This window comes from Thrips palmi, unplaced genomic scaffold, assembly GCF_012932325.1.
Source record: "Thrips palmi isolate BJ-2018 unplaced genomic scaffold, TpBJ-2018v1 HiC_scaffold_3, whole genome shotgun sequence".
Taxonomy (NCBI): Eukaryota; Metazoa; Arthropoda; class Insecta; order Thysanoptera; family Thripidae; genus Thrips; species Thrips palmi.
The window spans coordinates 1,719,459-1,744,677 of record NW_023144630.1 but is presented as its reverse complement, the minus strand read 5'-3'; the positions used below and the strand labels follow the sequence as shown (position 1 = coordinate 1,744,677).

Below are 25,219 nucleotides of genomic sequence, written 5' to 3'. Positions count from 1 at the left end.
GACATGTAGATGGTTTTCTGCTGTATCAGTAATTCTCCTTTGTTTTGTTTAATTTTTACTGAATCAATCACTTTTAAATAATTGTTAATGTACTGACTGAATAAGTTATCATATAAATTAACAATACTTGTGAAGTAGAAAATAATTTAATGGAAAATAAAACAAATATCTAAACAAGTAATAATTAGCATTAATTTATTCTCTATCTAATTATGCATTAAATGTTTCTATGTAAATTAGGATGAAATCTTAGTGTGTAAAGTACAAACTCAATTTGGCAATTAGATTGTCACAGTTGAAAGCTTGGCTGCCTCAACCCTGACAGCATTTATCAGCTCCTGGTTGACAAGGAAAATAAACCGTAGACCAGCAATCTGGAAATTTTAGAAACCTCAAATTTAGAATCTGCACTGAGCACATGCTCAAGAAGAGCACCAGGAAAAGACATTGCAGAATTGCTCACCTCGACAACAGAGTTGTTGTTGAGCCGATATTTGTTCCCTTGAAGGATAGGCCGGCCATCCACGTGAATCGGCCGTTTGCCTTCACTGGAAATGAAGAAGTCGCCGTTGTTTCTCATACGTATTGTACCTTGTCTGCGGGATACTTTCCATGCTGGTCCTTCCAGAGAGAGGTCAACATCCACACTGTGATCTCTTGTAGAACGTCCCAGGGTAATCTGAATTGTAGCAAGAGAAAGCATATGTGAAACAGAAAGACACACCTGCCAGTCAATATACACAACTATTGAAGAGTTTCCTTACCTCTCTGGAGCGCATGAGATATCGAACCAATCGTCCGCGAAGAACAGCAAGGGTTTGATTGTCAAATTCAGGTGGATTAATGCCAGTTACAGAATCCACTAAAACTTGCCACCGCCCCAGTTCGTTTTCTAATGTGCGTATTTCTTTTTTTGCTCGCCTGCACAAAATAAAGTGATACAGTTAGTAACTTAAACAAGAATTGGGAGAAGTTAGTTAACATCTCACATCATTCTCACCGATCAGCAATCGCTAGCTCTTGTTCAAGTGCCTCATCTCGGAGATCAGCTAGTTCTGCGTCATTAATTAATTCTTCAGCATCAGAAAAGTTGAGAACATGTTCGGCCTGTGGTAGACTTTGCACTGAAAAATTGAAGTGAATGATAAATATTTTTTGAAGTCCTAACAAAAAAAAATCAGCAGCATAGGTCACCAAAATTTCAACCAACCTGTCTGATCAGGTAGAAGGTGATATTGTTTCATCAAAGTCCAATGAGTTAACAGGGACTTGCCAGTACGGGCAGGAAAAAATACTTGTGGATTTTTCTCAAGAAGTTCTGCCATAGTTGCCACTGATGGAGAGGATGTCTGGACAAAAGAAGTTGATTTTTAAAGAAATTGACTTGATTAAGGTTAAATAAAAAATGTTTCCAAAATTTCCTTACAGATTTTATTGATCCAAGGAGTTCTTCTTCTGCTTTACTAAATAAAGCTTTAGCCTGCACTGCCTGGGTAACCTCAGGATGAAGATTTCTCATGGCAGCAACAGCAACACGGGAGACAATGGGATCATACAGGAGGGCATACCATCTTTGCTGGAGTTCTTGTACAGTAAAGCGACAAGAGAATTTCACTCCTCTGTGCACCATCCGAATATCATTAGTCTAGAAAGAAGAGGATGAATTTATTAGCAACTATTATCAAATATTTTGAAGATTAAATAGAAGGAAATAAAATATACCTGCTGTACTCCAATAATAAGTGCAAGGTCATCTGTTGGTTTCCAGCGGCCTAAGTCTTTAGCAGAAACATTGTGAGCATGTTTTTGCTTTCGGTTCCGGCGGCTCCCAGACATGTTACTTGACTTGCTAGAGGTGCGTTTCTGACGATTTTCTGGTGGTGGAGGTGGAGGTACTGGTGCTGGCGCTGGGGGTACACTGATTGTGCTTGCACTAGTGCTTGGAGCAGAATGCTCTGTAAAGACAAGAATAAAATCATGTCTAACCACAGTAAACATTAATAAAAACAAAAAAATCTTAGAAAACATTTATGTGAGTGTACCATAGCTACGTTCAATGGGATGGGGAGGAAGGGTGACTGACTGAGTTCGTTGTCTCACTACTTTTGACGCAACTGGGCTGCCATAAGCCCCGAGACTTGATTCCACCAACTCATCATCAAATTTCCTCCGCTTGATGGAACGTGAACTGCTGCTCAAAAGAAAAACAAATAATTAGTGAACTTACTAGAACAAGAAGCTTTTAGGAGGCATCTAGCAAGTAATAATACAAACCTCCTTCTTTTTAGCGACTCTCCTGAATGGCTTTGCGATGCCTGAAAGGAGGAACTAGCAAGCGCTCCATTGTTTAGAAGGTTGCCACCACCATATGTTCCTGAACCAGAAGCCTGACTGTGATCCATTTGTCTGCAACAAATAAGAATAATAACATAAATAAAAACAAACTGATTTTAATGCAGCAAGCACCATTGGGCTATTATGCGGTATTAGACATCAGCTTGAAAGAGGTGGGAAGATGCAACAACGAGAAAACAGTAAATGTTGTGGAATCTTCATTAATTATAATCACTGTTAACGGTAATGCAAAACGAGTACAAAGTAAAACATTGAAATTTTAATTTGGCGTCAGCGACCTAACCTAATACAGCGTTATGCTTTAGCCGATTTAGAAGCCTTGCGCAGAAAAGAATTCAATCAAATACAGAATGAATCGACATACCAATCAGTGGGGACGCAGAAGCACCAAAGATGACGTGAGAATGAGGCAATGAGGCCTCAAAACATACTTTTCGTCTGGTTCAGAAAGCACTTCACTCAAACAAAAACAAAAACAGAACAGTTGAAGGTTGACTTTCAGTCGGGTCGATCTCGCTTTTCTCAAAGGCGCTTTGCCGGGTTAGGCGCCAAAACAGACGGCCATATTGAAATTCTGTGTTGTGTTTGGTGAAATAGATCTCAAGAAGAAAGATTGGAGTGTATTTTTGTACAGTTTGGACGCCGTGGGATGTGATTCCTCGCCTAAATAACCCTCAAGATGTTGTGAGTATTCTGCGAACGCTGTATTTTGGTGGTCTGCTCGAAGGAACGGTGTGGAATCATCATCCAGTGTATCATTTTGACAGGACAGTCCCTCCTGATGCCATTGTATCTTTCCTGTGAACTGTCAAAAACATTCAATGTTCTTAGACTTGAACCCAAGGGCTCTGGATGACTCTAAGCTAAATTCTTTGGACTTCCTTCCCCTCGCAACGCGTGCTTAGCGAACCAGAAACAGTGCTGTTCGGAAATTGTGTTATACCTGCATAGGATGCTAACCTGTCCTTTGTCCTTAGTGACAAATCCATCTGACAGCTAGACCTCAATTCCATTTTCTGATTGATGCTGTTGGTGCTGCTACTTCTCTTAGGTCAACATTGTCTTTGCTGTTACATTCAGTTACCTACCAAAATACTAATGAGGGACATTGGCAAGGTGTTATTATAGTAAAGTTTGTGGTCGAATGTTTCAATGGTCCAGGCCTATCATCTCAAGGCTACTCAAGTGTGGATTTAATCCGAAACTACCCATTACACCCCATTCACTGTCATGTTTGCCGCAATCAGTGTACTTACTTACTTCTGTGTACTCATTTTATCAGTAATTACAGTAATTACCAGTGATTGCACGGTCAAGTGAAAAATTCTATTTTGCCCACACTGTGGTTTCCGTCAATTTATCAGATTTGACTAAGTTTGCCTATCTGCTGTTCAAGAGCTTTCTACAAGCCACAATGAAAGCTCTGGGGAGAATCCTTCATTGACGGCAGCGTCTTGACTTCTGATTCTATGAAATGCTCACAGACAACCGGAATGTAAAGTCAAATCCAATGAATGTACCCCATACCTGTTCAGTACCCCCAATGTGAAAATACCCCAGTACTTATACTTGCTCAGAATTTTCCACATGCACATTTTTTCCTTGCTGTTCCAAAAAAAAAGGGGGTCCCCCTCCCACCCCCAATACCTCCCCACTCCGCCTACTGCCTTCTCGACTTGACTTGCGGCCGTCCTTTTAAATCCATCGAGGTAAATTCGGGAATTGTATAAAGCTAGGCGGGGCGGGGCGGGGCGGTCCCGGGCTTGTGCCCGCGGGATGCAGCGGGGCGGGGCAGGGGTTGGGGGGGCCGCCCTCAGCCACCTGGCCCTCTCGCCCTCGCCATCCCCGTGCGAGCGCGGCCCGCCACGGCAGCCACGGCCCGTGGAGGCATAGAGGTGCCCAGGGGTGGGGAGGGGAGCAGAGGGACCGCCGGGACCGCCCAAAGGCCTAGCCCCTAGCCGTGGGAGCACGGGGACCGGGCCTAAGCGCGGACGCGGAGCCAGGCTACAGTAGCCAGGCTGGCTGGATGTCCCCAGGAAGAACACGCGTTCCGGGAAGGGAAGGTGCAGTGCTGCCCCGGGGCCCCGTCCTGCGCACTCACAGTGAGTCACAGTCACTTTCGCTCTCGCCTCGGCGGGCCTCCGGGTCACCACCGCACACCGGGCGGAGGCGGCCAAAACTCTAGACGCGTTTTGAGCCCCAGAGTCGCTGAACGGGGCTCGGACCGGACGTGTGACCCCACCAATGGATTGCTCTTCGAATAAGGAATCCATTGGTGGGGTCACACGTTCGGATCGAGTCCTGTTTAGCGACTCTGCTGCTCAAAACGCGTCTAGAGTTTTGGCCGCCTCCACTGGTCTTCTGGCCCACTGCGCGCCGTCGCCCAAGTGCAGCCCGCGCGGTCTGTGCCGCCGTGCAGGAGTTCTGGACCTGGAGCACACCACGACACTGGACAAAGGGGTGCCAGGGTGGAGGCCGCGGGGCGCGGCTTGCAAGCCTTCCAGCAGCCCTCTGGGTTCCGCAAAGCACTGCACCCGGGAAGTCCGCGAAGAGAGTGGCCTTCGGTCCAGTTCGAATCCCGCATTCAAGATTGGCGTGGGAAGTGGGGCCCCGGCAGCCCCGGCCCTTTAAATCCCCCTCCCTGGCGGGCGGCGAGTTTTGGCGCCAAACGCGGCACGCCACCGGCCGGCCCACAAAGGACGAGACGAAGCCCCCCCCCCCCCCCTGCTCCGCCGTGGGGCCGGGCCCCGGCCTGACTGACCGGACTTCTAGTGACGCGTTCAGCGCGTTCAAAGGATTCGGTCGTGGGCGGTTGTTTGCCAGTCTCTCAGTGCAAAAGAAGCGTTCTGCATACCTAGATGCGAGGTTTCAGCGAGCTCTATTGCGTGAATACGTAGCCCTAGCGTAGAAAAACCAAAACCCACAATTGGCTTTTAAAATTCGGTCTCCTCATGATGCATGGGGCTCCCCGTTTGAGAATTGCCAGGCTGTTCTTGGAAACAGGAACTGTTCGGACTTGGTGCCGGGGCGACGAAAGGGGTGGAATGTCTTAGCGAGTGTAGTGGTGTTTGGCCTCCGTCGCGCCGGGGCCGGGGCAGCGAAGGGGTTTTTTGGAATGCTCTAGCGAGTAGTGTCGTTTGGCCGGCCTCACCCCGCGCCGGCCAAGCGTGTCGCTTTAGGGACCGCCCCTGCCGGCAGGAGGGAGACTGTGCGAGAGAGAGCGCCGCCCGGGGGCGAGCGCGCCAGCGAGAGGGAGCGAGACGGCGATAGCAGTGTGGTGGAGCGCGGAGCTAGAGCTCGCCGGCCGGCTGTTGCCTGCCGCTGCCGGCAGGGGGTGGGGGGAGCGCCGGCGAGGCCGCCGAGGCCGCCGTGCCGAGTCATGACGGTGGTGGTGGAGGCCAGGATGATGGCCGTGCGTGCGCCTTGCCTTTGCCTTGCCGTGCCGTGCCACGGCAGTGTAGAGGGAACCGCCGTCGGGAGAGGGTCGCGTCGCGTCGCACGGGGGAACAAGTTTGAAATTTGGCGCGCCTACCGGGGTGCAGCGCGTGCAGTGTGGTGGAGTGAGTGATGCGATAACGAGGTGCTCGGACACAGACATGGAACGGATTACGGGCGGCTTCTACTACCCCCAGCCCGGCAGGCCCGGCAGCCAGCACGGCTACAACAACAACCTGGTCAAGATGGAGGACTTCAGCAATGAGGCGTAAGTGTGTGACGTACAGAGTGAAGGCGTCTGCACCGGCGCCCCCTCCCCTCCCCCGGAGGCCAGGAGGCGCCCCCGGAGCCACGCCGCCGGGGCCCCATCAGATGGCGGCCCCGTCAGCTGTGCTGTTTCGGCAGGGGGTGGGGGCACTGTGCCTCAATGAGGCGCGGGGGAGCAGGTGGTGCAGGACGCACAGTGGGCCAGAAGACAGGCGGAGGCGGCCGAAACTCTGCACGCGTTTTGAGCTCCAGAGTCGCTAAATAGGACTCGAACCGAACGCGTGACCCCACCCATTTTTTTTTTGGAGTGTGGTAAAGGTGATAGGATAGGCCCCCCAGCGGTTACAATGTTGCAGCCTTGTTGACTCGGGGAAAGGCTCGGGTAGGGGGATGGGTGCTTCCCGCGACCACGTGTGGCTTTCAAGTGGGGATGGGTATGTCTACGAAGCCACAGACCTCGCTCGAAAGTCATAGTTTGAATAAAACGAGTCGAGGGGGACACCTCAGGCGTGGCCGCGCTGGCCTGTCTCAAGCCGTTTTCTAGAGAGGCAGCTTCTGTGGCTGCTTATCTCTGCGCACGCCGACGTTGGCCAGGCCCGCCAGTCGGACTGCTCTAGTTCGGCACGGGCGGGGCGGGGCGGGGCGATTATGTGGTGCAGGCCTTATCAGTGCGGCAGACCGATGCATTTTTATTGTGTGTGTGTGTGTGTGTGTCTGTCTGTCTGTCTGTCTGTGCGCGCGCGTCGGCTCCTCGAGCAGCTGCCCGCCGATAAGCGAATAGGATCCAGCTGCGGACGGAAAATTTGATGAAACCGTAAGGCGTAAAAAATGGTGTTGGCTCTCGGCTGGTCTCATGGGCCGCCCTGGACTGTCGAATGCTAACGTGTTCCGCAAACAAGGTGTGTGTGTGCGCGCGCGTGTGTGTGTGTGTGTGTGTGAGTGCGCTTGCGGGCATTGCGGCGGTCGCTCGCTGGACCAACTGGTGCCCGCTCGAGTGGTCTGGCCGAGCACTCTTGAGACGGGCTGTACTGTACGAGTGTCAGTCTGCCAGGCGGAAGGGGAAGGGGAAAGGGGTTGGCCAAGGTGACCTCGGGTTTCCTGCTGCCGGGCCCCGCCGGGACTCGAACCTCGAACCCGAGACTCGAACCCGGCACCGGGGGTAGGCGGTTAAAATCCCGGACGCATTTTAAACTCCAGAATCGCCAAGCAGGGCTCGAACCGAACGTGTGACCCCATCAATGGATTCCTCGTTCGGAGAGCAATCTATTGGTGGGGTCACACGTTCGGTTCGAGTCCTGTTTAGCGACTCTGGAGCTCAAAACGCGTCTGGAGCTTCGGCCGCCTCCACCGGCCTCCCGGCCCACTGTGGGGTGGTTGTTTGGGGTCCTGGAGGACGTCCTGGACCTCATTTGAATGGACGCTGCAGGGAGAGTGGGGGGCGGTCCCGGGCGGTCCCCCCTGGGCGTGAGGAGGCCCTCTCGGGACGTGGGGCGGAATACCCGTGCCGCCTACACTGCCACGAAACGTGCCTGGAATGGGAACGGAGTGCTTTGGCGGTGACGTGTGCACTGTAGGGGTACCCGCGGCAGACGAGTGGAGGCGGAGGCGCGGAGAGCGTGCGGTATCACGGTGTATCAGCATCCCGGGCAAGCCGTGGGCAACCCGAGCCTCTGCGTCCTCGTCGTTGTCCTCCTGCGTACTGTACCTACCTATCATGTAGATCTGCCCCCCCCCCCCTTCCCGTCATTAGGCCACACCCACGCACGTCCAGCCGCGGGCGCAGCGGGCGCACCCACGCCAGGAAGTCTCCACCCCTTTATTTGGGGCTGGGGTTCGAGTACCACTCGCGGTGATCAATTTCATTTCACAAATTTTTAATTTTTATTTCCTCTCTTCTTTCTCGACTGCGTGCGGTCTGCGCACCACGAAACCGCATCCTGAGGCAGCAGTGTGTCGCGCTGCGTCTCTCTCGCACCCCTCGCGGGACGCATGTCGGGACGCCCCGTGAGAGCGAGAGAGACGCAGGGCGCTCAGCTTGCAGATGACGACGCCGCGTCTCGGCATGCGGCAGACTGATGATTCCGTTTCGGGCAGTCAGTCTGTCTCTCTCGCACTCGCGGGCGTTCCGTCCCGAAGAAGAGATGCGCGGGACAGTCGCCACGGTCGTAACTTTGACACTTTACTGCGCTACCTGGCCATTGGCAGCCCTCCGCACCCTCTGTCTCTCTCGCACTCGTGGGGCGTCCCGAAGAGGTGCGAGAGAGACAGAGCGACGGACGCGCCCCGGTAGCCGCGCGGTCCAGGCGGTCCAGGCGGGCACAGCTGCCGGGATGTTGGATGTCCAGGGCTTGTCGGCCGTCTAGCCGCGACCAGCAGCGACCAGGTCGGATTTCGCTGAGTGGGGCTCGGAGAGCCTCGCCCGCCTCACGGAAGGGCCGGGCGTCGCACAGTGGGCCAGAAGACCGGTGGAGGCGGCCAATACTCCAGACGCGTTTTGAGCTCCAGAGTCGCTAAACTGGACTCGAACCGAGCGTGTGACCTCACCAATGGATTCCTCGTTTCGAGAGCAATCCTTTGGTGGGGTCACGCGTTCGGTTCGAGTCCTATTTAGCGACTCTGGAGCTCAAAACGCGTCCGGAGTTTTGTCCGCCTCCACCGGTCTTCTGGCCCACTGCGCGTCGCGGTCCGGACAGTGAGAGAGAGACGGACAGCGCTGCAAGCAGTGTTGGTGCCAGCGAGGGACAGCTCCACGATGTGACTTTTCGATTTGCCTTCGGCTCGTGTCCTAGCCAACAAGGCCCGGACAACAGCTGATGCCATTCGTGCCTTTGTGGAGCGCGCAGACCGCGCCGTGCCGAGCCGTGCTGTTCTCAGAAGGTGCTCTGGACGGCCCGCGTCGGGTCGGGGCCAAAGAATTCCTTGCGGATCACCGGACACAGGCTCAGCTGATGGTCAGTTCGCGCCGTCTCTCTCGCACTCACGGCGCGCCCCGAGCAGGCGCGTGAGAGACGGGGTGAGGGGGCCGCCTAGAGGCTGGACTGCGCGTCTAGCGCCAGCGTCTTGGCGTTGCATAGCGGCAAGGCGCTCCCCAGTGGGCCAGAAGACCGGTGGAGGCGGCCGAAACTCTAGACGCGTTTTGAGCTCCAGAGTCGCTAAATGGGACTCGAACCGAGCGTGTGACCCCACCAATGGATTGCTCTCCGAACGAGGAATCCATTGGTGGGGTCACACGTTCGGTTCGAGTCCCATTTAGCGACTCTGGAGCTGGTCCTTGTCGTGTGCGCCAATGGCGAGTAACGGGCCGAGGCGTGCTTGCCGCTGGACCCTCGGCCCCTCGGTCGAAGCGGACGCGCCCCGACAACGGCAAAGCTAAAAAGATCAACAAAATTGGCAACGCTGCGCGCCGGAGGGCCGGACCGGCCGGCCGACCGACGGGTACCTCTCTCGGTACGCCTTCGCCCGCACGGCTCGCACGTCCGAGGCTCGGTCCAGGCCGAGGGGGGCCACGGTGGGTACTGTACCGTCGGCTCCGGCTCATCGCCACACGTGTCGTGTTGCATGTGTCAATCGAAGGGCACAACTACAAAGCACGGTACACTAGCAAAGGAAAAAAAATTGAGAAAACAAAAAAAAAATTACGAAGTTACTTAAAAGTGCTTAAAATAGTTGTTCCACAAAGTAGGGGATTTTTGAAGGGGCTAATCCTGCGAGACGGGGCTTTGGGCTTTTGCAGGGGCCGTGTAAGTGGCGGGGCGGCCGGGTGCGCCATCGGGCAGGTGTCTCCCGGGCGGCACACGGCCACGCCACTGCCAAGGCACCGCCACGGCAGCTGGCTGGGCCCGCTGGGCCGTACTCCGTACTCCAGCCTACACTGCTAAACTAAATTCCCCGTCCCCCACCCCTGGCCGGGCAGGTGCCCCGTGTCGGGGTGTCTGGCAGGCCGGGCCGGCGCGGCACGTGCGTGGCACAGTGGGCCAGAGGACCGGTGGCGGCGGCCAAAACTCTAGACGCGTTTTGAGCTCCAGAGTCGCTGAATGGGGCTCGAACCGAGCGTGTGACCCCACCAATGGATTCCTCGTTCGTAGAGCAATCCATTGGTCTGGCGAGAGTGTACTTTGAGGTGTGCTCCGAGCTGCTGGGGGTGCGTACACTGTACAGTGAGCCCGGAAACAGCTGTCCGTGCCTCGCAGTGCCTCGCACTCTCGCAGTGCCACGCGCCGGGCCGTGGTGGCGTCGCCGCGTCTCGCCGCGTCCCCGCTGACCGTTTCGCGGGTCTGGCGTCGCGGCGCTTTTGGCGGGAAACGCTTTGGGGGTGGAGGGGAGGGAGCGTCGCGGTGACTCACGCCGCCCCGCCATTTTCTAGTGCAGTGCCGCACCTGCCGCCGCGGTGCCGCGCACAGTGGAGGCGGCCAAGACGCGTTTCGAGCTCCAGAGTCGCTAAATGGGACTCGAACTGAACGTGTGACCCCACCAATAGATTGCTCTCCAAACGAGGAATCCATTGGTGGGGTCACACGTTTGGTCCGAGTTCCATTCAGCGACTCTGGAGCTCTAAACGCGTCTAGAGTTTTGGCCGCCTCCACCGGTCTTCTGGCCCACTGTGCCGCGGAGAGCACTGCAGAAACGGAAGCCGAACGAATCGCAGTGCCAAACCGTGCACTGCTCGGCCGGTGGATGAAGCCGCCATAAAGGATCTTGTTCTTCATCTCTGTTTTAATTCGCGGCCATCTGGCCATCCCGCTTTATGGGGAGTCTAGCTGCACACACTCGGCCCGCGGATTCCGAGAGTCGTTCTCGTCGCTCCGTCTCCCTCGCACCCCTTCGGGTCGCCCCGCGAGTGCGAGAGAGACAGAGACTCGCGGTGTGAGTGCGCCGCGCCACTGTGCCACTCCCCCTCGCGATGCGCGGTGCGGCGCGGTGCGACGCGATGCGGGCCGCCAGATGCCTCAACACGTGCACAAACACGGACTAGGGGAGCGCGGCCCGGCGCGGCTCCACCCCGCCCACAGTGGGCCAGAAGACCGGCAGCCGGCCGAAACTCTAGACGCGTTTTGAGCTCCAGAGTCGCTAAATGGGACTCGAACCGAACGTGTGACCCCACCAATGGATTCCTCGTTCGGAGAGCAATCCATTGGTGGGGTCACACGTTCGGTTCGAGTCCCTTTAGCGACTCTGGAGCTCAAAACGCGTCTAGGGTTTTGGCCGCCTCCGCCGGTCTTCTGGCCCACTGTGCCGCCCCGCCAGGCCAGCCAGGCCGCGAGGGGGAGGCCGCACCCCCCGGGTCCGCGCGGCGGCGCCAGCAGCGACGCCGTCTGACGCCGTCTGTCTCACTCGCTCTCGCGGGGCGGGCCGGCGGGCCGCAGGGGTGCGAGAGAGACAGACGCACGAGTGGGTGGCGGAGACGCGGGGCGACCGTTACGCTTTGAGCTGCACGTGTCGCGGCGCCGTTGACTTCGCCGAGGGTGGACGTCGCCGACGTCGACGCGCGGAGGCGTTTTGAGCTCCAGAGTCGCTAAATGGGACTCGAACCGAACGTGTGACCCCACCAATGGATGCTCTCCGAACGAGGAATCCATTGGTGGGGTCACACGCTCGGTTCGAGTCCCGTTTAGCGACTCTGGGGCTCAAAACGCGTCCGGGATTTCGACCGCTTCCACCGGTCTCCTGGCCCACTGTCCGGATGGTCCGACTGGAACGGCACCGCCGGTCTCCAGGCGTCTCCAGCTGGCGCACTGCGAGTGAGGCCTGCGTGCCAGGGGCCAGACGCAGCAAGGCGTGCAGCTGGACGCGCTAGCTCCGCGGAGACTTGCACGCTGGTGACAGACGGAGGCACTCCACCACGCTCCGTCTCTCTCGCTCTCGTGCCGCGTGAGTACGGGGGAGGCAGGCGGGGTGGCACCCGTGGCCGGGCCAGGTGGGCCCCAGGTGGGCCCGGGTGGGGCCCGGGGGGGCCCCGGACTGCCGGAAGAGGAAGTGAGAGTGTCGCCAAGCGGGCCGCTGCTGCACTGCGAATGTGTCAAGCCGCACGCGGAGGGCAATGGGGCGTCAGATTTGGAGGGGGTGTTTCGGCTTTGGCGCTCAGACCCCTTCCTCCCCCTCACGGTGCGTGCCGCGTGCGTGCTGGCATCTGTCGCGGGGGCGTGTCGGGGGGGGGGGGTGCATCTGTCTGGAGGCCCGCCCCTTGGGCCCGCCCTGCACACCAACTGCATGCACCGCACTGCAGACTGACAGTCGTTTTCGTCGCTCTGTCTCTCTCGCACCCACACGGGACGCCCCGTGAGTGCGAGAGAGGCAGAGCGACGAGAGCGACTCTCGGAATCAGTCCGCTGCGCATTCGAGTGCATTAGCCGGAGAGAAAAAGGGGAAAGAATGGCGTTTTTGAAATGTTTTTTTGCGAGTCGATTTGGGCGCCCATTGATGGGGTGGCCGGCGGGGTGCTGGCACTGCACTGTAAGCTCGCCTGGCTGGCGGTGAGGTGACTACGGTCACTCCCGTGGGAAGCCGGGGAGCCGTGCGATCAGAGGAAGAGCCATTCCCTCAGTGCGCCAGCAGAATAGCGGTGGAGGCGACCAAAAGTCCAGACGCGTTTTGAGCTCCAGAGTTGCTAAATGGGACTCGAACCAGACTTGTGACCCGACCAATGGATTGCTCTCCGAACGAGGAATCCATTGGTGGGGTCACACGTTCGGTTCGAGTCTCATTTAGCGACTCTGGAGCTCGAAACGCGTCTAGAGTTTTGGCCGCCTCCACCGCTCTGCTGCTGGCGCACTGTGGGACGGGGCCGTCAACCCTTCGGCCGGCAGTCAGGCAGCCGGGCACTGGTCAGTCACTCCGCGTCCAATTATGCTCGAGATGCGGGCCGGGGGAGGGGGGGGGCGCTGCTCTGGAAATGATAGGGGTGCGTGGGGGGAGGGGGCACTTGTACAGCTAGGATGTGTAATTTGGAGAACATCCCCCCTCCCCTCCCCTCCCCCGAGTACCGGATGTCCTGATAGCCCCCACCCTCCGGCCGCGCGGGCAGCTGTTCCCCGTGTTCCCATATTGCAGCATTGCAGCAGCGCAGCGAGCGCAGCCTATGCGTCATTAGACAGGCTTTTATTGCGCGTAGCTCGCGGACGTGTTCCGTGGCCTTCTCTTTTTTCGGGTTCGCACGGTGGCGAGCTTCGGGTGTCTCTCTCGCACTCGCGGGGAGGGTCCGTGCCTCGCGTTGGTGCGATTGAGAGAGAGAGAGAGAGAGAGAGAGAGAGAGAGAGCGAGAGAGAGAGAGAGCGAGAGAGCGCTGTGCGGAATGGGAATCGGTCTGCAGCACGGCCGGCTTATCGGCGTTCGGTGCTCTTGGAGTCGTTTTGTGTCCGTTTGAGTCTGTTTGCGTGGACTATCAATCAAATAAAATGTCGCCGGTGTAGCGGCCCAAGGGGCGTTGCCCCTTTATCAGTCAGTGTTGGCCTCGGTGCTGCCACCACGTACATAGACTTGAAAAATATTTTCAAGTTTTTAAATTTATTTTTTTTGTATGTTTTTTATGTCTGACGTATACTGCCACCACGTACATAGACTTAAAGAATATTTTCAAGTTTTTAAATTTATTTTTTTGTATGTTTTCTACGACTGACGTATGCCAGATTAGTCCTGAAAACAAAGCCCCCAAGTCGTAAGACATCATTCCAATTTTTTCTCCCCGCGCTCCCTCAAGCACGCCCAACTTTTTTTTTCTCTTTCATTTTGAGCATAATGCGCGCTTTTTTTGTTGTTTTGTTTTGGCAAGTCAAAAGCGCCTCTGATTTCTTTTTCTCTCCTTCTGTCTCCCTCTTCCGGCCGCGAGGAGCCCCCTCGCGACAAAGGGCGCCTTTCATGTACCCCGATTCATACAGAAATCGCGTTTAAAATGCGGGGGGGGGGGTCCCGTTCTCCCGTTTCGTGAAGCCTGTCTGGCGTGCGTGGCGTGGCGCGGCGTGGCAGATGTCAACTCGAGTTTGACACGGAGGTGGACAGACAACTGGCGCCCCACTACACTGCGAGACGTGTCCTGTGACCCCGCCCCTTTTTATTCTTTCTTGCTTCATGTTTCGATCCTGCCGCTCTTTGTCTTGGTCCCCGGCCGCGGGCCGCGGCCGCGTGATCGGACGCGCATTGATCCGCGACTCTCGTCTTGCCGATTTACTCGTGGGAATTTCGAGTCTGGTCCTGGGCGACGCACTGGTCAAGCACCGGTCAAGCACCGGTCCAGCGCGCAGCCACCCACACATCGACCGGTCGAGCCGTGGCCGATCTCGATAGATTTTCTCCCTCTCTCTCTCTCTCTCTCTCTCTCTCGCTCTCTCTCTCTCTCTCTCTCTCTCTCTCTCTCTCTCTCTCTCTCTCTCTCTCTCTCCCCTCTCTCTCTCTCCCCCTCTCTCTCTCCCCCTCTCTCTCTCTCTCTCCTCTCTCTCTCTCTCTCTCTCTCTCTCTCTCTCTCGCACCCCATCCCCGTCGGCTCACCTGGGATGTGGCAACACGGTAGGGTTCCCTAGGGTTCCCTCCCTCGGGGGCTGCCCTGGCAGGCAGGCAGTCAGGCGGGCAGCCGGGCCAACAAGGTGCACGATGACCCAACATCATTCCCCTCGCGCCATCAATTCCATCCCCTCGTGAAGTGAACATGTTTTCTGTCCCACAGTCCGCGGATTTCTCCCCGTTTTCCCCCTTTTTTCCTGGCCCTTTTTCTATGAAAAAAAAGTATAAAAATGGGAATCGATGAAAGGGGATATCGAGGCAAGTCAAGGCAGGCATGCCTGCAGTGGGAAACCTGTCGTGCCTTTTTTTTCCACCTCAGCCCCTCCCCCCCCCCCCAAAAAAAAAGAAGAGTGGAACTGAAAACGGCGTTGGGAAATGCGTGTATTGCCAGTGTTGCTGTGGGCGGGTGCACACCTCGACACCATGCCTTCTAAAACAAAACGTTTCCCGTGTTGTTGGTTCAATTCAAAATTTGAATAAAGTTTTGCAAGTCGCGTCATGCTGGCCGCAAGTCTGTCTCTCTCCCCCTTCTTTTTTCTCAAAGTTTCTCCGCCCGCACTGTGCTGTAATTTATGCATTAAGGTGACCAGGATGGATGGAGCCCGTTCCTCCCCTTCCCCCTCATAGTTCACCACCCCTCGTACCTTGCTTCCCACGCCGGCGCACCGGGCGGGGCGGGGCGGGGTGGGGTGGGGCGGGGCGGGGCCGCCATTTGAATGCGGGCCGGGCCGAGAAGCACAGGCAGGCTCAGCTGGTACACGCACTTGTCTTGTACTTTGGGTTCATCAATACAAACGCATGATAACAAAAATACAAACGAAAATTTGGAAAACACGAGAAGCGTGTGCTTGACGTTCCCGGTGGTGCTGCACAGTGGGCCAGAAGACCGGCGGAGACGGCCAAAACTCCACACGCGTTGTGAGCTCCAGAGTCGCTAAGCAGGACTCGAACCGAACGTGTGACCCCACCAGTGAATTGCTCGTTCGGAGAGCAATCCATTGATGGGGTCACACGTTCGGTTCTAGTCCCATTCAGCGACTCTGGAGCTCACAACGCGTGTGGAGTTTTGGCCGCCTCCGCCGATCTTCTGGCCCTCTGTGTGGTGCCGGGCACGTGTGGTTCGATTGCGAGGGTGAAGAGAGCGCCCTGAGAAAGTCCGAGCCCTTGGGTGCAAGCATTGCAAGCAGTGCAGGCGCTGGGAGGCTGGTGCCCAATGAGGCCGTGCGGTGAGGCCGTGCGCTTGCAGTGTGTTTGACCCTGTTTTCCGCCAGGTCGTTCCCGTACGACGTCCTGCACCGCCAGGGCCATGGTGGCGGCCGGCGCTTCCAACGCACGGTCACCGTGGTGGAGCGCCCCGAGCCGAGCGAGCGCGCCGAGCAAAGCGAGCAAAGCGAGCAAACCGAGCGCTGCAGGTGTGGATCAGTGGAGTTGTGCTTCTCTCCGTCTCAACTTTAGCTTTTCTAATTTTGTTCCCTTTTTTTGCGTTTGTGTGTTTTTGTTTTCATCTTTTTCTTTCTTTTTTTTTCGTTGAGGCTTTCTAGTGTATATATTTGTACTGTGTTGCTTTGGGAATCTGCAACGCGGCCTGACACGCTGCGATGATTGGGTTTGCACGGGGGGTGAAGTGTGTGTACCGTGCCGCAGTGAACTTGCCTGATTTGCGTGTGAGTCTGTGCGTGCGTGGGGGACTTGTGTGTGTGTGTGAGGGGGCCGAGCGTAGAACAGTGGGCCAGAAGACCGGTGTAGGCGGCCAAAACACCAGTCGCGTTTTGAGCTCCAGAGTCGCTAAACAGGACTCGAACCGAACGTGTGACCCCACCAATGGATTCCCCGTTCGGAGAGCATTCCATTGGTGGGGTCACACGTTCGGTCCGAGTGCCATTTAGCGACTCTGGAGCTCAAAACGCGTCCGGGATTCTTGGCCGCCTCCTCCGGTCTTCTGGCCCACTGTGCGGCGCTTAGGTGAGCGACGCGGGGAGGAAGTGAGTCCGAAATCTTGGCTGCTTCCGGCGGCGGCCTGGCGGCCTGGAGGGAGGGCATCCCGGGGATGATAAAGACCCTCCTTGCCGAGGCCTGGCGCAGCGGAGTGGAAACGACGCGCTGCAGGAAAGTCGTCCAGGTGACTCCGAACGGGGTGGCGCTGGGGCGCTGCCTCTGGCCGCGCTGCCTCTGTCGCACTCGTGGGCCGTGCCGTGGCGGCGCGAGAGAGACAGAGCGACGAGACGACTGTTGCCTGCCTGCGCCGGATGTGAGGGCTGGGGGCGGCCGGGGCGGCCACTGGAACGAACGCCGGGGCGGCCGGGCCGGGGAGCCTCGAGCCTGCGGACACCTTCTCCAGCGGCGCGGAACGAGACGCGCCCGCGTGCTGCCGGTGCTGCCCCCGTCCAGGACGTCGTGCAGGACGTCGTGCAGGCCCTCCTCCAGGCCGAGTCATCGCCCTGCCCCACCGATCGGCCCCCCTAACCTCACTGCGTTTTGTTGCAGCTCCCGGTCCGGCTACGAGAGTTCGTCCAGCGACGAGCTCTCCGACGAGTCGGCCGTCGACGAGCTGACGACGTCCCTGAGCGCCAGCGGCGCGGCTGGCAGGAAGGCCGTCAACAAGGGCCGATGGACCAAGGAGGAGGTACGTAGCAACGCGTTGTCGCCCCGTTTCTAGTGGGCCAGAAGACCGGAGCAGGCGGCCAACAACGCGCTTTGAGCTCCAGAGTCGCTAAACAGGACTCGAACCGAACGTGTGACCCCACCAATGGATTGCTCTCCGAACGAGGAATCCATCGGTGGGGTCACACGTTCGGTTCGAGTCCCATTTAGCGACTCTGGAGCTCGAAACGCGTCTTGAGTTTAGGCCGCCGGCGCCGGTCTTCTGGCCCACTGTGGGCCCGCGGTCTTGTCGAAAAGCTGCATGCCGCCTCTAGGCCGGACAATGCTTGTTTTAATTGAAAAAGGGGGGAAATGTTTGTTGCCGAAAGTTCCCCTCGCCTCGCGATCCTTCATTAGATTATCTGCGGCTCGGAGGCTCGGGATGGTGGATGGGGTTGGCGAGGAGAGGCGCGCTGTCTCGCTGTCGCCGCTCCCCTCGACGGGCCGGGCGGGCTGGGCTGGTTGCGTTGGCCAACCCCAACCCCCCATCCCGGTGCATGACAATGCCGGCAAGAACAAAAGCCGGGCGGCGCGGCGGGCATTGCAGCACTCTGTCCGGATCTTGCATTTCCCTCCCCTCGCGGTGCGGCGCGGCGCGGCGTCCCTCCCTTACCTGGGCCGCGGCGTGGCCGTCGTGGCCGACGCCAAGGAGACGCTGCAGACGCCAAGGCGGCCAAGGCGCGGCTCGCTAAGGGGAGAGTGGCAAGCGGCTCACGGCTCACCCCTCGCCCCTCGCCTCGCGAGCAGAGCGAGGCAGAGGATGCGGTGGGGCGAGCAGCGACCAGGGAGCACGTCTTGCGCAAACGTCGCCGAACGTGGCCGACGGCGGGGGGCCGTGCCTAAAGCGCCTGCTCCCTCCGTCTCTCTCGCACTCGTGGGGCGCACAGTGGGCCAGAAGACCGGCGGAGGCGGCCAAAACTCAAGACGCGTTTCGAGCTCCAGAGTCGCTAAATGGGAATCGAACCGAGCGCGTGACCCCATCAATGGATTGCTCTCCGAACGAGGAATCCATTGATGGGGTCACACGCTTAGTTCAAGTCCTGTTTAGCGACTCTGGAGCTGAAAACGCGTCTAGAATTTTGGCCGCCTCCACCGGTCTTCCGGCCCACTGTGGGGCGCCCCCCAGGCCCCGTGGGCGAACGGCGCCTAACTCGACGACTCTGCCCTGCCCCCACAGGACGCCCTGCTCAAGACGCTGGTCGAGGAGCACAGCGAGAACTGGGAGATGATCGCCAGCAACTTCCCGGACCGCTCCGACGTGCAGTGCCAGCAGCGCTGGCTCAAGGTGGTCAACCCGGCGCTCGTCAAGGGGCCCTGGACCAAGGAGGTACGCGGTGCAGTACGCGGTGCAGTACGCGGTGCAGTACGCGGTGCAGTGGCACTCGTCTATGCCTCCAATTCAACTCATGGTGCACAGTGGGCTAAAACACCGGCGCAGGCGGCCAAAACTCTGGACGCGTTTTGAGCTCCAGAGTCGCTAAGCAGGACTGGAACCGAGCGTGTGACCCCACCAATGGATTCCTCTCTGAAGGAGGAATGCATTGATGGGATCAAACGCTCGGTTCGAGTCCGATTTAGCTACTATGGAGCTCGAAACCCTCCTGGAATTTTGGGTCGCCTCCAGCGGTCTTCTGGCCCACTGTGCGGCAGTCTGCTCACGTTGCCCTTCGCGCCCCTTTCCAGGAGGACGAGAAGGTGCTGGAGCTGGTGGTGCGGTACGGGCCCAAGAAGTGGACGCTGATCGCGCGGCACCTCAAGGGCCGCATCGGCAAGCAGTGCCGCGAGCGCTGGCACAACCACCTCAACCCCAAGATCAAGAAGACGGCCTGGACCGAGGAGGAGGACAAGATCATCTACCAGGCGCACCGCCAGTACGGCAACCAGTGGGCGCGCATCGCCAAGCTGCTGCCCGGCCGCACGGACAACGCCATCAAGAACCACTGGAACTCCACCATGAGGCGCAAGTTCGACCCGGAGCTCCGCGCCGAGTCCACGGGTCGCGGACGGGGCCGCGGTGCGTCGCGGCGCTGCGGGGTGGCCCTGGCGTCGTCGCAGGGGCAGGCCGCCCAGGGCACCCAGGGCACGGCCTTGGTGGCGTCCACCATGTCGCGCGGCGCCGGCAAGACGCCCATGGCCTACCCCGCCCTGCAGCCCACGCCGGTCAGCAACACCACCACGACCACCACCGCGTCCTCCGGCTCCTCCGGCTCCTCCGGCAGCAGGTTCCTGTTCACTGAGTACGGCCTGCACGCGTACGAGGTGAGTCGAGTGGAGTGGAGTGCTTTCCTTCGGACCCCACCGAACCGACTTGTGTGGTAACGCGCGCGCTGGCTTCTCCTCGTTGCAGAGCTCGGAGTGGTCGTCGCCTGAAGTGTACGAGCAAGCACCGAGCCGCGGCTCGACGGGCAGCCCAGTGCCCGCCGACAGCCCGCTGCACCAGCAGTTGCTGACGCCTCAGCCGCAGCAGAGGACGTCAACGTCAACGTCGCGCATGCAAGTGTTTGGGGGAATCAAGCTGGAGGACTCGCCGGACCCATTCTCACCATTCAAGTGAGTTTATTTGTCACCGGGAGTGTGACCCAAACGCTGAACTTCAGTTTCATGGTTTTACTTTTTCCATTTTCAGGTATTTGAGTATGCAATCTAGTCCTTCAGATGAAGGTTACAATGAGTTGGATGCAATGAAAATCTCACCGAAAAAGGAACCTATTAGCAGTAAGCACTATCGCTCGCTCTCTCTCAATAATTATTTTTATCCTATTCAAAACCGTAATTTTTATTATTCTTATTTCTTTTTTTTTAAAGCCTTTGGTCAGATGCAGTTACTTGCAGTTACTCCATTTTGTACAGAGTCTCCTGAATTCAAACATGATATTGTTAGCTTTCACCCTCAAGATTCTGAACTATCTTCAGATTATGCCCTAACTTCACCCCCAACTCAGTCGGTAAGTACCACAAATGTATTAAAGTGTAGTTGTTTCTCTTTCCTTTGACTTACCATTTTATCTATTTTCTAGATGCAGAGTAGTGGTCTTGGAGTGTCAATAGGGTCCCCAGATAGGCAAGCCACCCCTATCAAACAAGTACCATTCAGTCCTTCACAGGTTTGTTCATGTGCCTCTTGGCTCTGTTGTCTTGTGTTTTTCCTACTAAAGTCTAACAGGAACGTTTTTTTCTCCTTCTCCATGTAGTTTTTAAATACACCCAATTTAATGGAAATATCGTTGACTGGAACACCTGTTCGACGGAACTTAGTCGCTGCCCAATCAACACCTCTGAACCGTGAGGGAGACAGGGACAGGGAAGGCAGCCCCGGGCCGTTAAGTACTCCAGAACTGCTTCCAGTTCACCAAGCTGCAAGGCAACGGATGGCCAGAATCAACGCTGCTGCTGAAAATGTGGAGCAGCCTTCAGAGCCCAGTAGTAATGACTCAACTCCAAATCGTAAGAACAAATTGACGCAGCCCAGGACTCCCACGCCTTTCAAGGATGCCTTAGCCAAACTTGAGAAGAAAAATGGAGCAATGAAGAACTTGGTTAGTTGCATCAATGCTTTGTTTTAAAATTTGGATTTATGGGGGAAATGTTTGTTGTGAATTCAATATGTTGAAAATTCTTTTGTAGCCTCAAACACCTACTCGACTTGAGGACATTGATGAGTTGATGAAGAAAGAACAACCAGATTTGTCGGATTCGCAGTATGAAACTGATACGGCCAGCATGATAAATTATACCTATCAGGATTCTCTGCAAGACAGCGGCTATGTTGGACTCGCTAAGCGACGCAGTGCTACTCCAGTAGGCAAGGAAAATGTTCCAAACAAAAAAGTAAGGAAAGCACTCGCACCTTCATGGAGCACGCCGGGAAACATCAGTGTTCCGGGTGTAACGGACCCTTCTTTCGTCGTAGAATCACCCGTGAGTATTCTTTCCTTTACAAGCATGTTTCTATTGAACCTAGTTGATTAATCATTAATCAGTCGTATTACTCTTTCAGAGCAAATCTTTGACGGCTGAACGATCGGTGACATTTTCACCATCTTGTTCCTTTGTTGTAGAAACCCCTGTAAGTACTCGTTCATTGATCACCATAGTCAGTCTACAGCCACCTTCATCTGTGTTTTAATTTAACTCCCTCTTATGGTTGGCTTTCAGAGTAAGTCGTTGGTTGGTGACCGGTCAGTACTGTTTTCTCCACCATCAATCATGACAGACCTCGATGAAGTTCTTGCGGTTCCGGTAAATGAACCTCCATCCCCAAGCACTAAGGTGGGTTACTATTAATTTACGTACCTTCTTTTAAATTTAAGTTCTATTGAATTGGAATGTTGAATGCCGCTCTCTAAGAGACTTCATTAGTCTGTATCTATCCTCTGTATTGGTCTATGGAATCAGGCTCAGGGTGAGGGAGAGAAAAAAACAAGTTCAGCAGAATGCGCCATTTTGATTTCCCAGGTCAAGCCCTGGCTATCATGGTTGTCTTGCTGATGAAATTGATTGTTGCTGCTTGGTTTCTATAGTTTCCATATTGTTTGAAATCTCAGGCAATTGGAATGCAATTCAGTTAATCATTTGAATGAGTCCTGCAGAAACTAGCACTATTCAGTGCAGGAACATGTGGTTTCTGGTAAGACAGATGTCATGTCTGTCTGGTTATGTTTGATTTACTGACGTTTTGAGGTGGAGGGGCCTGTAGCACTACTTGTGTGTATGTATGTATAGCCTGTATTGTTCCTCCTCAGAGTGGCAATATTCCATCTCTGCCAACTCCACCACCAAGCAAACAATCTGTCGTCAAACGGATTCACTTTGGAGATCCAGCGAGAGATTTGAGAGTGCCGAAGGTGAGGTCTTCAAGATCATTGAGCAAATTAACATGCTGTATGTGCCGATTCTCCATTAGCATTTCACTTGGCTTTTGTGTTCAATTGCATGAGTACAAACATTCCACAGTAGTTTGTTGCAATTCGTGTTTCTTTGGTTTGGCATTCAACACATTTCTTATGCTCCTATCAAAGTATATAACTTAAAATCTCAGATATTTTGTGTGTTCAGCTGTAGCTCTTGTTTTATACTCATTAACCCAACCATTTGTATCACTAACAATTTACAGGAAACGGTTACTGCTGCATTTACCTTTTTGCCCTATGCAACCCATGCCCCCATACCCATGCCCCCCAACCCTCTTCCTCTTGTTTTTCCCGTCCCCATTGTTGTGGGTACATAGCAACGGCATCACTAACTCCCTACTAATGTTTTTCATTTGCTCTCTGCCACTTGTGTTTTTGTGGGTTTTTTTTCTCATAGCTAAGCAATAGTTGACTAATTTAAAAGATCATTTGCTAAATATTTTTGTTGTCATAGTTTATATTATTATTATGATCAATGATTTTACAGTGTTTGTAATCTTTTGTTTCAGCTTGATGTACGATGGGAGATGGTGGCTTGTGGTAAGACGCAGGATCAACTAGAGTTAACAGAGCAAGCCCACAAGTACCTGATCCAGACGGCACTGAAACCCCGATCTCTGAATCTCTAGCAGATCTTAGCCATATAAGATGTTATAGTATTACAAATGATAATCTTTCAAAATTTTAAACAGCATTTTTAAACAATGTGCTCTTATTGGTCATTGAACACTAGTCTTCTGATCTGAAATCGTACAAGTGCCTCCTCCACTCTTGGATGGAGAGATATATTGTATGATTGCAGCTTAGTGAAATGGAACATGCCTCTCTTATGACAAAGGCCTCTAATTTTAATGTATGCATTTAGCAGAAGTTTCCTTATGCTGCCTTTAAGATGTTACAAACTTATTGCATGACCATTTCTCATTCATCTCATCGTATTTCATTTATTTGTGAATTTGTTTACTTCAAGGATGCTGTTATAAGTAGATACAGTGGGAATCTATACCAGTGTTACCATCCCAAAATCTGCTGTTTTAGCATCACTATTCTTTTAAGTGCTGTGTGAATTTGAGCTTGAATGTGAGAGACAAGTATTCTTGTTAGTGTGTTTCTTGTTAAGTTTCTTGTGTGTTGTAAAGTTTATCTTAAACCGTGTACTACTAACTCAATTCAATGTTTTTGTTTTCTTCTTTCAAAAATGTATCTTAGTGTAGTTTTCCCAACCTTGTTTGTCATCTAGTGGAAGTCATTTTCACTCGCCAGCATTTCTCTTGCAGAAAAGACTGGAATGTATGTAATCTCAAAATTTCAGATGGGATATAGAAAAGGGAACGTACTTTTCATATTAATAATGTAGTCTTGTATTCGTACCATTTATTGACTAATATTGGAAAGCACTTTATTTATTTTTATGATTGATTGCATGTTTGTCTCTTTGTGTATGAAAACTGCCACTAGGGCTTGTCAATCATGTAATTTTATTAGGTATATTAGTCTCACAATTTTCTGTGGAACCAAAGCAAATGTAGCTTAAGTTTCTTTTAAAAGACTTGAAGGTCCTGGTATTAACAATGCAATATTAAGCTTAAATTTTGTAGAGTAAAGATATTTTTATTACCTATTTCAGAATCTGAGAGAGGGATTCCAAAGAACTATTTATTTGTGTATGGTTTTGAAACTTCATCTACTTGTGTTGCTCAGACCAAAGTGAACTGTTTGTAAACTGCTCTGCATTGCTTGGTGGTTCTTCTAAACAGTGCTGAACAGTTCCAGTTTTGAATTATGAACTCAATATTGCCATGTTGTTGGCAAAGGCATGAACAGACCCAGTGTGAGTTCTTATTCTGCTTTCCAAAGTATTACTAAACCAGAAAATTGGTGTTTTCCTTATGCTTTCTTTTTCTCAAACATTCATGATATACTGTGTGATAAATTGTATCTCTGAAAATTTTCTCAGTATTCTTACCAGTCAAAGAAAAAATTTAAAAATAGAAGTGTCATCAAGAAAAAGAATCTCTGACATTAGAGGCAAAACAAAAGACAGTTAAATCTGGTTGCTTGTGCTTTACTTCTCATTTTATTTCGTAAAGCACAGCTGCTTTTGTACAAATATTTATTTCTCTGTAGATACTACGTGTTATGTGTATGTATTCTAGTGCCAATACATAGATTTAACTGGAACCAAGACAACACAACTCAGCGTTTGTAATTTATAGATGTGATGTGAAGTGTTTGTCATTGGTAAACTCTGCTCACTGTCCGACTCTCTCTAATTTACTTGCCATTTTATTCAAGACTAAATATGTTTAGTCAAAATCGAAGAGCTTTTAAGTCACATCAAAAGTGGGCCATTTTAACAATTACAATAATGTACACCAGTTAATTATTTAAAATCCAATGATATTATTGCCTGCCCCTGCATATTTTTCTGAAATGTTTGCATGTCCATATACTAATGGTGAAGATACACCAGTAAATTCATATGATATGGCTCTTTTTAAAAATGTGGCATTCTATACAACATCTTTGCCAATCTAATTTTACCTTTAAGATGTGTTAACTCAATTGTGCATCTCAGTATTTTTACTTCTGTGTGTGTGGCCTGTGTTTAGGTTTTACTTAAATATTGTTTGTTCCCTCAACCTATGGAAAAATAATACATGATTTTTTCCCCCTTTTCTACACTTTTTCTGTAATTATTTACTGCCTTACCTAACTACGACTGACCACATATCAAACACAACATACGAGCATAATATAATGAGGAGTCGCACTTGCTCACCTGTAGTGTTGCATGGTAGAAACAAGTATAGCACATATTATCTCCACCTTGACAGATGTGGGGCAGAGTGATCTAAAAGTGATTTAAATGTTAACGCTATTTGGGGGATTATTTTCAAGATCCAGTGACTTAGATTATGCACTCAATCGGCGTCGAGGTAGTCGCTCCGCCGCTCGTCTGATAAACTTCGTTGTTTGGATGGGAAGCGTTGTTTCGGAGTAAAAAGCCACCCTTAGAGGAAACAGAAGGGAAGGGAGGGTTTGCTCAGCTTGACACTTTCGTCATCATATTCCACTGGGAAGCCAAGGAGAAGCGGTGAAACCCGCAAATGTCGATTGGG

General features: G+C 53.7%; 2 protein-coding genes across 5 annotated transcripts; one reads left to right on the top strand and one right to left on the bottom strand.

The window, feature by feature from the left end:
* Positions 1-170: 170 nt before the first annotated feature.
* Positions 171-2,877, bottom strand: LOC117648597 (microspherule protein 1). Its single transcript, XM_034391175.1, has 10 exons — positions 2,720-2,877; positions 2,275-2,406; positions 2,043-2,191; positions 1,723-1,955; positions 1,427-1,645; positions 1,211-1,349; positions 1,001-1,124; positions 765-921; positions 464-679; positions 171-374 (listed from the first exon to the last, which is right to left on the bottom strand). Exons 2-10 carry the CDS (start codon positions 2,400-2,402, stop codon positions 282-284), a joined length of 1,458 nt encoding a protein of 485 aa, XP_034247066.1. The 5' UTR covers positions 2,403-2,406; positions 2,720-2,877; the 3' UTR covers positions 171-281.
* Positions 2,878-2,887: 10 nt separating this feature from the next.
* LOC117648594 (myb-related protein B) lies at positions 2,888-24,781 on the top strand. Of its 4 annotated transcripts, XM_034391164.1 has the most exons (15): positions 2,904-3,039; positions 15,819-15,959; positions 17,032-17,170; positions 18,365-18,514; positions 18,871-19,446; positions 19,535-19,737; positions 19,814-19,902; positions 19,993-20,132; positions 20,205-20,291; positions 20,379-20,723; positions 20,812-21,105; positions 21,185-21,253; positions 21,343-21,456; positions 21,930-22,031; positions 22,607-24,781. In XM_034391164.1, the coding sequence occupies exons 1-15, from the start codon at positions 3,035-3,037 to the stop codon at positions 22,724-22,726; spliced, it is 2,574 nt and encodes an 857-aa protein (XP_034247055.1). In that variant the 5' UTR covers positions 2,904-3,034; the 3' UTR covers positions 22,727-24,781. The 4 variants fall into 4 exon arrangements, with proteins under 4 accessions (XP_034247058.1, XP_034247055.1, XP_034247057.1 ...); XM_034391167.1 differs by lacking the exon at positions 15,819-15,959 and having other exon boundaries at positions 2,888-3,039; XM_034391166.1 differs by lacking the exon at positions 21,930-22,031.
* The last annotated feature ends 438 nt before the right edge of the window (positions 24,782-25,219 follow it).

Bases quoted from the DNA above. Each gene is read 5' to 3' on its own strand.
- LOC117648594 (XM_034391164.1), top strand. The intron at 18,515-18,870 runs GTACGCGGTGCA...GCCCCTTTCCAG, and splicing joins AGGGGCCCTGGACCAAGGAG to GAGGACGAGAAGGTGCTGGA. The intron at 20,724-20,811 runs GTTAGTTGCATC...ATTCTTTTGTAG, and splicing joins ATGGAGCAATGAAGAACTTG to CCTCAAACACCTACTCGACT.
- LOC117648597 (XM_034391175.1), bottom strand. From the start codon at position 2,402: ATGGATCACAGTCAGGCTTCTGGTTCAGGAACATATGGTGGTGGCAAC. The intron at 2,192-2,274 runs GTTTGTATTATT...TCTTTTGAGCAG, and splicing joins GAGTCGCTAAAAAGAAGGAG to CAGTTCACGTTCCATCAAGC. The intron at 1,956-2,042 runs GTACACTCACAT...TTGTCTTTACAG, and splicing joins TCCCATTGAACGTAGCTATG to AGCATTCTGCTCCAAGCACT.